The following is a 12750-nucleotide window of genomic DNA, read 5'->3' as shown; positions in this document are numbered from 1 at the left end:
AAGTCTGGGCTTCATGCTCTGCAGGCCTCATGTGTGGCCTCTCCAGATGGAGAGTATAACTCCCTCCTTAGATGAAGAAACCAAGACCCAGAGAGGCTAATTGCTCAGGGGCTGGAATTGGTTTGGTAGTAACAACGCTGGTACCGGGTTTTGACTACATTGCTTTCCCGCCAACTTCCTTTAAAAAGAATTAGGGAAGGGGAGGCTATCTGGGTTGGCTTTCCTCATTCTATCACGAGTTTGGCTTTAATATTTTCGTAATTATTGAGGTCTTATGAAGCCAAAATTAAAACATCTTATTAACCAAGCAGCAATCCTATGTATTGGGGCCCCATGTGGGAATGTGAGAAGCAGATGGGTTTGCAGCGTGGGTTACTGGCTCAAAAGAGGTAATATATGAAATGTGTTGGCCACTGAGTAGACCCGAAACATCTGGAGTATCTAATGAAATATAGAGCTTTTCAAATCATACTGGAAGACTTCAGTCTGGTAAACTCAGAGTTTGGAAAGGACAGACTTCCCTCTTTGCAAGTTGTGAGAGCTTTAAGTTCACGCAGTTGATTTTGTGACTTCTGCCCAGCTCTGTCTGTGCCAGGCTCGGCACCTTTGGGCAAGAAGAGAAGTTGCTGACTGCCACTCTAGGTAGTGAGTTTGGGATCTGACTGGATTTCAGTGTCTGTCTAGTTGGGTATGTGATTGAGTCAGATATGGTGGGAGTGGGGAAGGCTCTTCCTTGGTCTGCATCATGCTCCCCAGGGCTGGTGGAGTCTTCCAGCCTGGATGTAGGATCCTTCATCAGAGCCTGTGGGCCTCTGCCTCACTCATTCTCTCTGGGACCGGTGATACATTGGGCTGCTGACATCAAAAAATGAGATGGGCTTTGTACAGCCTCTCTCTGAAGGTGATGTTTGTGCTCAGGCTGTTAAGATAGAGGAGTTAAAGTGCCTACTCCGTGGATATTACTGTTCTCTGCTACAGGAGATACGTGAAATAAGTGAATGTTTGCTCCCATTCCCCCAGGCTCTTAGGATCTTATTGGGGGTAAGGGCAGGGGGAGGAGAACAAACACATGAAATAAGTAGAGGGCAATACGAGAGAGCATATAATCTGTCACCAAATTGTAGGTTTCATACCAAATACTCTCCCAGTTCACAAAAGGGAGATGCAGGTGATTTTTGTATTATCCACCTATGTATTTTTAATCACTCAGTGATTTCCTCTCCAGTGTTTGCTTTCCAGTCGTTGATTCTCTTTGTTGAGTATATTAACTGTCCCTTGCAGGGGTGGGGAGATGTTGCAGGAAAGGGCCAATTTCTCCAAATTATATTGTACCATAGTTGTTAGAGAGTCAAGGGTGAAGCATCCTTGGCATGTTGATGTCTCATTTTTCCTTCCTCTGGCAGTAAAAGCAGAATGCCCCTGCCTTTTGATGGTTTATGACCCTTTAGGTTCCTGTCTCTTTGTTACCTGAGTCTAGACTTCTGTAGGGTTAGCAAGCCCATTTGGAGGCATGGCCTCACTTTAAGACTCCCATTAGTCATTTTTCATTAATTCAGTAGATATAACAGTGCCACACCATTATAGGCTGATAATAGCAGTGAAAAGACAGGCACGGTCTTTGGTTTCCTGGAATACAGGTTAGGGAGACTGATAATAATCAAACACATAAGTAAGGAAAATAATAGTAATAATTAAAATAGGGTGACATGATATGAAGTGACTACATATGAAGAGCCTACTTCAGTGGGTGGTTGGGAAGGGCTCCAAGATGATGATGATTTCGCTGAGGTCTGAATGACAAACCAGTTATGAGAGTATGGGGTAAAGAGCATCCAGGCTGAAAGGACAGCTAGTCCAAAGGCTGTTAAGTAGGAAAGAGCTTGATGCTCAAGGAGCAGAAAGTAGGCCAGTATGATTGAGGTAGGTGTGTAGAGAGGAGAGTGCTACAAGGAGAGGAAAATCTAGGCAGGAGTCAAGTCATCTAGGATCTTCTAAGCCAAAGTAAGGAGCTTGGATTTTACTCTAAGCAATGCTGTTCATGGAGATGGAAGCCTGGAGAATGAATATCAAGTTTGGGAGTGAGGCATATTCTGTCTTTGCCCTCTTAAAATTTAGATGCCGGTAGTCATTGCCATAGTCAAAGCACAGTCAAGTTCAGCAGGCATTAATTGAGTACCTTCTTTAGGCCAGGCATTTTACGATGCTCTTCAATGTATGTTCCCTCATTTTATTCTCATAACTTTTTGGAAGGATATTATAATTATTAACTATTTGCAAATGGAAGAACTGAGGCTGCGAAGTGAGGTGGCTTGCCCTGGTTTGAACCCACATCTTCTGACCCTAGGGCTCTAGGCTGACTTGTTGTTCAGGTCTATATCAAAGGAGGCTAGTTAATGCGTTTCCACTTGGAGAGAGTATGGGGACCATGTGTTGGCTCATCGAGGCCTGATTCCCATGCCCCTGGAAAAAGGGCCTGTCAGAGTAATGCCTTTGTGCAGTGAGCAGTTGAAAATTTGTGACATTTTCAAAATAGTGCAAGCTCCAAAGACCACTTTGGTAAGATTCCCAGCCCCCTAGGAAACTCCACATGAACCAGTGTTGACACTTAGCACTAAGCGAGCAATTTTGTAAAAGTGTTAAGTAAAACAAAAGGGGCTTACGAAATGTTGAGGAGATGTGGAAGGCTCTTTCAACTCTTGGTTGCTGTCTCTTGCTCTGCAGCCCAAATGCGAACTGAAGACAGGTAGGCAACTTCTTGTGTTCTTGGAGTTTCAGTTACCAGTTTTGGAACCTAACAAGAACCTGTTAGGTTACCCAGAATCCTTGGTTTTCTTGAGACAGGGGGATTTGGAACAAAGATAGTAAGTGCCTTAATAAGCCTGGAGGCAGTGCTGAAAGTGGCTTCAGGCCTGCAGGGCGACTCTTACAATATTCTGGGAGCAGCATTGATTAGATGGAAGGTCCAGAGTAGCAAATGCTGCCAAGCATACCAATGAGAAGAGCCTCAGTAGAGTTTCTCCTTAGGCTTTGAGGCTGGATACTTTTCTTACATTTTAAGCCATTTCTTCTCTTTATAGCATGGGCCAGATAAGAGCTAATGCTGACGGAGCAGCTTTGGCACGCTCTCAACATACCAATACCACCACTGTCAGAAAACTAGATTTATCAGGGTGCTCTGACCTCTACTTTTTAGCACCACTCACATCACTCTAGGACTTCTGCCATGCCAAAAAATCGGTGTGCTAAGTAACTGGTACCTTTATGTTTAACCAGCCAGAGCCACTGCTGACATTACAGTCAAGGTCTATATGCATAGAAAATTAATCTTGCAAAAATGTTGCAATAAACTACAGGACTCATTTACATTTTGACTAGCCCGTCTGTGGTTGTAGGTGGGCTCTTCCTTACACTGAGCTCAGGTTGATCTGCACTGCTCCCCTGCCCTCTCTCTGTTCTCTTATCAAATCTCTTGTGTTTACTCTTGGACTTCCTTAGGGCCTAACCCAAGTCCTTCCCAACTCAGGGCCTGTGAAGACCTGCTTATTTACGTGGATGGTTACCCGTGACCCGCCTTCGTGGGGATCATCCTTCCCTGTCACTTTCTGTGCTTCCTTGTCCTCTCCCAGGCGAAATTGGCTGCCGTTCAATGTGGAGGGGCTGCTCTTAGAGAAGAACAGAATCAGAGAATAAAGACTGGGTTGTGTTTTACCTCATTTGCCAAGTCACTTTCTCAGTAGCCTGAAGAGAAACAGAAGCCCTTGTATGGAGGAGAGTTTCTATGCTCCCCTGAAACCAGCCACCTGGCTCCCAGCCGGGCCATCTCCATCACTACCAAGGAGCAAGGTGGCAATTCAGGTTTAAGAACAGGTATTTCGGGGGATTTGTCTGTGCCTGCTAAATGTGTCTTGAGACAGGGTTATAGTATATGAGATTCATGGGTTTTAGGAAATCAGGAAGTGAAGCAGGTTGGAGGCTTTTGGGGCTAAAGGTTCAAGGGACAGCAGGTAAAGTCAGAGGATTTGGAATCTCCAAATAGGTGTGGGGATCCAGCATTTAATGGGCAGCTTTCATTTGGCAAGGTGAGCCTGGAGTAGGAGAAAGAGACTGGAAGAATGGTGTACAGGAACACACGAGTTGACTGTCATCGTGAGCAAGTCATCTACTCTTTCTGGGCCTCCCTTTCCTCACCTGTGTCCTGGTGTGATGAAACACAGCCTGCTGTACTGGGTATTTGGGAAGGTTGAATGAAATAAAATAGCCCAAGGACCTAACTCTTCTTCTTTTGTTCAAAAAGAGCTGAACCGAAAGCTTTGCCATTAGTGAGCTGGGCGAGTTTGATCAGAAATGATTAAATTTTAAGAGCCCTGTATTACAGAGTCATTCGTCTGGTTCATCTCTTTTCTCAATATATGAGTCGCTCCGTTATGTTTTTTAAATTTAATATTCCAATAACATACCGTAACTCGGAGTCTCAGTTTCCTTATTTGTGACATAGGGATAAAAATATCTGCCTGCCTAACTCAGTGGTTACCTGGGAGCGTCAGATCCGATGATGAATGTGACCGCACCTAAGGCTTCGCGTAAATGCAGGAAATGGTGGCGATAATGCTGTGGTGACTTTTTTGGCAAAATGGACAGCATCCATGTTACGAAAGAAAGGTTGGGGAGCTGCTTCTAGGTCTGATGAAATGACAGCTATTTTTTTGTCCACCTTTAAAAACAATCTTTCTTCTAATATTAGCATCTAAAACACATTCTAGTGCATATACTATCCAGCTTGGGATTTACATCCCCAAGACTCTGGGCTTATTTAAGTCGGTTCCGGTCGGATGTGGGGAGCCCAGGAGCTGCTGTCAGGGTTGTGCGGTGTGTATGAAATGGTTGCCGGTGCTGCTCCAAGCATATACCTGATTTGCTCTTTGCCCGTATTTACCAGAGATTCACCCAGCTGACCTTGTGATGGGACCAAGGCTGTTTGGAGGCTACCGAGTGCCACACCGATGCTGTCATTCAGAACTTTGGCCCTGGGCACAAGGGGAAGGAGGGAAGTAGGAAGGAAGAGGGAGTAGCAGTGGATGGTGCTGTTTACCTGATGGCTTATCTTTAGGGATTCCTGATCATGGCCAGGAAACTACCGGCCACACAGGCTCCTAAGGGAAGGGGACGGCACGGTATCATGCAGAGGGCATCAAATTTATTGAAATAGAAGACCCAGATTCATGTCCCAGTCTTTTCACTTATTGACAAAGTTATCCTGGGCAAGTCACTTAACTTCTCTGAGCCATTTACCCATTCATAAAATGGGAGTTGATGGTGTTAAAAGCTAAGATGTGTGAGAAAAGACTTTGTGGACTGGAGAACCCTTGAGAGGTAGTAGTACATAGTGGTGTTGCTTTGTTGTAATTCCCATTGTGAGCAGAGCATGTTTTTTCTCCAGGTGGAAATGAGGCAGGCTTAGATTAGAGTAGAGTTTGTTTTCAAATTCACTGGTGAATGGAGCTGACACTCTGAAAGAACCTGGTGCAGGGCTTTCTGAAACAGGTGTTAAGGGAGCCTGCTTCTCATCCTTATCTAGATGTTATGTCTTAATTCCATTTGGGGGAAGATCAGGCTGCTGCCTACCAGATGAGGTCATTGGATTCCAGTGGCTTGTCTGGAACCAGGGGCTGGTAGTCTGGAGGCTGGAAGTGGTTGGGAGGAGTGAGAGGGTGCTGGGGTGGTGGAGAGTTGCAGAGCTAGGGAGCAGCCTGGCTCCGCCTGCTTCACATTTGGCTTATTAGGATTCAGGAGGCTCTAACCTCAGTGACAGCTAACCCCAGATATCAGAACACAGTATGCTCTAACCAGGCCTCAAGGCAGAATATGAAAAACTTTGTAGGTTTAGAGCTTTTTTTCTTTTTTAACCTTCCCACTGTGCTCATTTAAACCTATTAATCTCTGGGATGGCTCAGTGCTCAATTTGGAGATGAGACTAATATCCTAACACTACCAAACTGAGATGATATATTGACTCTGACAGTGAAAGCATTTTAACCATCTGTATTAGGAGCCTTAAATAATGATCATGCCCTTTGATTAGGTAATTTTACCTCTGGGACTTTAACCCAAAGAAATAATTTGAATAGCAGAAAAAGCGTGTACTCAAAGATGTGTTTATTATAATAGTGGAGGGGGGACACCTAAAATGTCCAGCATTAGAAGGATGTTAATCTTTCCAGAATGTAAGCACTGTGGGGCAAGGACTTGTTTGTTTACTCTGTATGTCCAGCACCTAAAGCACTGCCTGGCGCACAGATGGCCAGTAAATATTTTTTGAACAGTTAGGTATATGAAAAAAAATTATATCCATTTAATGAGACTGTTATTAAGCTATTTCAAAACTTAATGACATAGGAGATTTTCTATGTTAATATTATGTAAAAAGGCAGGATACAGATTTCTAAATATAGTAAAATCGCAACATTTCTTTTAAATAGAAGGAAATAAAAGCTAGGAAGGAGAAGATACCCAGGTATATCTCTAGATGGTGAGATCATGGATGACCTTATTTTCTAAAATTGCTCAGATGAATATGATTTGTGATTGGGAAAAACATTTTAAAATAAACCATATTCTTTTAAAAGAAGGTTAGGTTAGCTTATTCAGGGAGGAAACCAGCAGCCCTTAAAGTCAGTTCCTCTTCCTTTCAAAGAACCAGGCAGCCTTTGTGAATACACAAAACACCTACACTCTTCAGTTGTGTCTGTCAGCTTGGCATGGAAGCTGATCCCTCCTAACTTCAAAAGGATGACTGAAACGCACCCTTTTGAAATTGTGCAGGTCTTATTGCAGAGACATGCCCATATATTCATATCCCATCCCTGAACTGAAGATATTTTGTAGTAGGGAGAAGAATTTTAAGATAGATTTTTCTGGGTGGGTGGTTAATTCTTAGAATTCTTTCCGTGGTTCATGGTTTTTGGAAGCTGTTGAAAGTGCCGTCTGCTTTCCTTCATTCTTGTTTTAGCTCGTGCCATCTGAAAGTAACTTTTTGCTAAGCCACTCAGTGTGTTGGAGTCAGTGCCTCTCTCTAAGATGAAGTGTTCTCTTGGAGCCAAGACTTCCCTAGAGTTAAAATCCCTGTGTTTTAAATGGCCTTTGGCACTTGAACTGGAGGTTCTTGACTTTTAAATGTAGCTGGGTTCTGACAGATTAAGTGCCTCTCAGCAGAAAGGCCCACTTTCTCATTTTGGGAGGAATCTCTGATGATCAGGGGTCCTCAGAAATTATTAACTTGTGATTGTGTCTGTAACCCTTTCCATTTATATGACTTTTCCATCATTATCTCTCTTTCTTTCTCTTTAGCCATAACCAGCAGACCACAGCGTTCAGGCATCCCGTGAGTGGGCAGTTTTCTCCAGAAAACAGCGAATTTATTCTTCAAGAAGCGTAAGTACTTTATATATTCTCCTTTTCCAGGCAGAGTTTGGGGGCTTAAAGGCATTTACTCAAAACAAAGCTCATTGAACTCTTTTTTTCCTCTTAGGTAGAGGGACTTGGAGTGGGTTGGTTAATTCATGATAAAATGCGAGAACTTTGTTTTTCAATCCTTAGATTTCTCTCTGTGAAGAGATGGAAGTGGGGAGATGATGTGGGGATGTGCTGTGATTGGTGTTGTCAGAGCCCCTTAAAAGCTCACTGTCCCCTGAATGAACCCTTTCCCCTCAGGTGACATCTAACACTCATCTGGTATGAAAATGTCTTAAATGTAGCCTCAGACTGAGCTGAACCAGCCTCCCAAGGAAGCCCCACATAAGAGTCCAAAGCCAGGGCTTAGAAGAGCAGACTCTTGACACCTATTGTCCCTAAAAATTTTGAGTTCGTTCTGCTTGCTTTTCTTAACACAGGAACTTTCCTGCTCCTCGATGCCATTTCAGCAGGGCCTCTGGGGTGCTCAGAGGCAGGTTCTGCCACCTGGGTCTATCTACTTAAAAAAGCATGTACAGCCCAAGCAGGATGTGTTCTTCTCCCGAACTGAAGTTAGAGAGACACGTGCTAGTGGCTGTTCCCTTCTGCTCATCTGAGACAGTTCTGTTTGCAAAAAACAGTTCTGTTTGAGAAACAACTAATAGAGATGCTGGCTTTAAGTTTTTTTTCTTCAAATCATTTTTCTTCTGTTTAATCACTTAGACCAAATATGATCTTAAATAATTTTTCAGCATTTATATTCTTATAGCATTTCCTTCCCTCAGTACTTACACCTTTAAATTTTCTATTATGTACCATTTCAAACATATACAAAAGTAGAAAGATATTGTAACGAATCCAATGTATTCATCATCCATCTTCAATAATGTCCAAAAGATGGCTGATTTTATTTCATCTGTACCCTCCCCATTACCCTCTAGATTCTTTTTAAGCAAATTCCAAACATTTCATTTCATTTCTATAGTATTTTCAGCTTAGAAACATTATTTTACAGAACTTTTAAAACTAGGAATCTATAATCACAGTAATACTGACATTCCTTGCATGTTCACTCTGTGCCGGGGATTTTACAAGCATAGTTCACTTATTGCCATGATCCTGAGAGGCAGGTCATCATCGCCATTTTCAGAGACTCAAAGTAGTCACTTGCCCAAAGTTACATGGCTAAAAGCCAGGATGTCATCCTAGCGTGATCCCTTTAGTCAGGTCTAACCTTTGCCCTAGTCAGAGGCTGCCTGTTAAATTATTTTGATGCTGGTGGCCTATGGGACATGATGGCCAGACTGTGGAGTTGGGGATCTGACTTTGAAAGCATTAATACTATTATAGAGAGAGTAGGCTATCTTGTCTCTTACATCAAGAAAGAACTGCTGTGTGAAAACAGAGCCAGAATGTGGATTCTCCAAATTCCAGCTTAGAATGAGTTTGTTTATAGGATCCTAAAGGTCAGAAGCTCTTGGGAGGTCACTGAGTTCAGTCCCCTTTCTTAGGCATCCTGGAGACATGGGCCCTGATCATTACTAAAGGTCTGGATGGGGCGAAATCCATCAAAATGCTTAACTTGGGAAATTACCAACTTTAATAGGAGCTTCTAGAAAAATGCAGACTTTATCACTGAACAGCTATCACACACACTTCCTTTTCCTCATTGTTAACAGAAGACTTCATCCCCTGACCACTTCTGAGAACGTAACCTTTTTTATCCTACTAAAATAATCTCTGTAGTAAATTGTAATTCCATCCAGTCACTAAGGAAAAAAATATTCCTTCTTTTTAAGGGTCACTGTTTCCCTCTAGATTCCATTTCCTGGGTGTCATAAGGAAATCTTGCTTGTCTCAGGAGGTGGGTGCAACTATATGGCCAGAAATTCCTTGGAGGCAGAATCTGCTTTAGGCATTGAGAGCAAGGGAGGATTCCTATGAACTGATTACTGCACTTATTCATTAAATACTTAGTAAATGTCTACATCATGTCAGAGGCAGTGCCAGACTCTGTAGTTAGAGCAGCAAGTAAGAAAAATGTGGTCCTGTCTGTGAAGAGTTTACAGTTGAATAGGGAGGGTAGATAATTAAATAGATCACAAGTGCAATTAGTGTTTATGACAGAGGAAACAAAAGGTTCAATGGGGGTTGATAAAAGAGGATTCTAACCTGGCTTAGGGATCATGGAAGGCCTTCTCATCTTAGGAAGGTATGTTGTTTAAATTGAGACCTATCTAGTCAAGGTGAACCACCTGGGCAAAGACCTTGAGGCCAGGGAGGGTAGAGCATGGGGGATCTATACCAGTTGAGTTAGAGTGAAAAATGAAGAGCACCAGATGGATTCTGGAGATACTTGGGAGGTAAAATTGACAGGACTTAGTGACTGATTGGCTGTGATGAGGATGAAAGAGAAGACTTTCTTGAAGTGTCTGGCCCTAAACTGGAGGAAGGGGGAGGATTTAGATAAGTGAGGATAAGTGTGCATGTGTGTGAAGGTCGCTCACAGCTGTGGGAAGTGTGACCAGCCTTGGGTCAGAGGGCAAGAAGATGTGTAGTGGAGGCTTGGGAAGGCTGCAGCTAGTTATCTGAATGGCTTCCTCGGGAACACACTTGGATTTACCTCTAACTGGACATCTGGGAGGTAAGTGAGGCATGATGACCCCTCACAAAAACCATTTTTTTTTAAAAAAAATGTGCCAGCGAATAAAGAATACCATTATAATATTGTAAAGAGGAGCTGATTTTTGTTTAGTATGTTATGAGGTAAAGAGAAAAGGATGGGATGATAATTTCACATATCAGCTCTCACATTGTGTTGGGAGGGAAAAGGAGAATGGACTCCAAAGAGGGTCTGTTAAGGCCATGTTGACTCCCCTTGCCAGAGCCTTTGCCCTAGTTTCTTGGAGTGAATCCTTTTAGTGCAGTGGCTCTCAAAGTATGGTCTCTGTGCTAGCATGACCCAGGAACCTGCTAGATGTGCAAATTCTTGAGCCTACCCCAGACCTACGTCAGAGACTGGAGGTAGGACTCTCTGTAACTTGTGTTTTAACAAGCCTTTAGGTGATTCTGATTCAGGTAAAAGTTAGAGAACCACAGATTTAGACAACTTACTGTTTCCATTTCTCCTAAATTATTCCCAGATTCTTCCATTCATTCTTAAGTTTCCTCCGGATATTCATCATTCTCCGGGCTGCAGTGATGATCTTAGATAGATTTTAGTCAAATAATCTTGAGTTTCTTCTCCTGTAGGAAGAAAAAAATGGTCTCCATGGTGACTTCCTTAGAACATTGCTAATGCGAAGAGATAACACATCTCCCTTACTGATGGCAGGTGGGGCTAACCTAAGCAGCTTGGTGTAATAGGTGCATACTCACCAAAAGATAGTTTCCCATCTTACAGATTAGAAGCATGGCGAAGAGAAATAATGTGAAAGCTATAATCTGGTGGATCCAGAGGATATAAGCTCTGAGTATTCTAGCTTCTATGTCAGTAATATGGAATCAGTCAGGATTGGCTAGGGTCTGTTGTTGTGGTAACATGAAACAAAATCTCAGTGACTTAAAACAAGGTTTCTTTCTCACTTTCCATGTCCATCACAGGTCACCTACGGGGTTCTGCTCTGTCATCTGTACTGAGGGAGGCTCCATCTCTGTGCTTGCATGATTGCCAAAGGCAAGAGAATGGGAACTTTGAACTGTGCCACTGGCTCTCACTCACATCGCGTTGGCTAAAGCAAGCCGTGTGAGCACTCCTAATGTCAAGGGAGCAGGGAAGGGCCTTTCTACCATGTGCCTCAGAAGAGAATTCGAAATATTTATTGGTCAGCATTAGTGACTATACCTAATAACCCACAGTCCAGATTTATTAAGGGAAGCAGGACGTTTCATGTCTGTCACTGACCAGCTTCTTTTGCTGCTGCATAGGGTGTTCGCTTTCTCATTTCACCTTTTCTGCTACACTACCTAGTCCTTTGTCAGAACCCCCAAGGTGGGTGGGTATCAGTCCATGGGTCCTACAGCCTTGTCCTCCCAGGGGACACCCATGCACAACCAAGCTAAGAGGCATGTGGAAAGCCTTGATGGAGGAGCTAATATGAGCTCAGGCTACATCAGTAAAAGTGCAGTGTATATAGAAAGGGGGAGAATAGTTCAGGTATACCATGGTTTTTGTGGACTACTTCATTTCAAGTTTATGGAACACAAATGACATCCCAAGCCTCAAACACTATGATCCAGATACTAAATTTGAGCAATTTAATACCCAGGGATGATGAGCAATTAAGATTTTCCTGAGACAGGGGACCGTTATGGTGTGAAGGGGCTGGAAACCCTATCCTGTGACCTAGCACGTTTAGTCTGCAGGAGAGAAGATGGAGGGTGGGCTATAAGCCTTCAAGAACGGCTGGCAGTAGAGGTGCATGTAGTGCATGGCTGCCAAATGCAGGCATCAGATCAATGAGTAAAAGTTGTAGGTAGGCAAATTTTAGCTCAGTCCACAACTTTCTAGGAAAGAGATTTTCCAGCATCCCTTGTTTCAGGATCTAGAATTTCATCATACCTCCTAGAGTTGGCTTTTCCATTAATAATAATCTTATTATTATAGCTAACACTTAGAGCCCTTACTATTTATTGTTAGGTACTTTTGTAAGTGCTTTATGTATAGGAAATTCATTTTCATAACAGACCTATGAGGACGGTTCCATTATTATCATGGATACTGAGGCACAGAGAAGTTAAGAGTTTTGCCAAAAGTCACACAGTAAATGTGACCTGAATCCAGGTATTGTGGCCTCAGGTGCTATGCTTCTAATGACTACACATACTGCCTCATTTTCATGGTCTTTAAGAGATGGTCCCCTTCCTTGGCTATACTCTGGTGTTAATGTGCTAACTAAGTAGGCTGCTGTTGCTTAGAGATTTTAATTGTAATTGTATTTGCAGTAATGAAATTTGATCTAATAACTGTACCCCTGCTTGAAAGACGCCAATCCTCCTTGGTAGTCTTTTCTCCAGAAAATGTTCTCAAGCCTTTTCATATGGCCTTATTTCTAGTAATTGAATTATTTGGGTTCCTTTTCTTAAGCTTCTTTCCTAATTCTCAGTGATTTTCTTAAGTTGGAAACTTGTAGTTGCCCTTTGTGGCTTAAAGGGCCACACACAGAAGCCCCTCTGAAGGGAGAAGCCTGGGCACAGCGAACTGCCAGGCTGTGGTTTTCATGGTTGGTGCTCTGCACAGGAGCATTTTCTCTTCAGTGCTGGTCTGCCCAGGGAGCCTCTGACAAACGCCTCTGCAGCTCTCAG

The 12750-nt window shown here is 43.0% G+C and overlaps 1 protein-coding gene across 9 annotated transcripts in view; it reads left to right on the top strand.

The window, feature by feature from the left end:
* Positions 1-12750, top strand: part of PLEKHA7 (pleckstrin homology domain containing A7) — a 205467-nt gene that overhangs the window by 109809 nt on the left and 82908 nt on the right. For 7 of the 9 annotated variants that reach the window (XM_036221756.1, XM_016139538.2, XM_036221757.1 and 4 more), the window contains one exon: positions 7345-7428. In XM_036221756.1, the coding sequence (XP_036077649.1) occupies positions 7345-7428 (84 nt within the window). Of the gene's footprint in view, positions 1-6716; positions 6916-7016; positions 7156-7344; positions 7429-12750 lie in introns of those variants that run through there. The other 2 variants (XM_036221760.1, XM_036221764.1) reach the window with 2 other exon arrangements.

This window comes from Rousettus aegyptiacus, unplaced genomic scaffold (genome assembly GCF_014176215.1).
Source record: "Rousettus aegyptiacus isolate mRouAeg1 unplaced genomic scaffold, mRouAeg1.p scaffold_m13_p_5, whole genome shotgun sequence".
Classification (NCBI taxonomy): Eukaryota; Metazoa; Chordata; class Mammalia; order Chiroptera; family Pteropodidae; genus Rousettus; species Rousettus aegyptiacus.
This window is presented reverse-complemented; position numbering and strand designations above follow the sequence as displayed.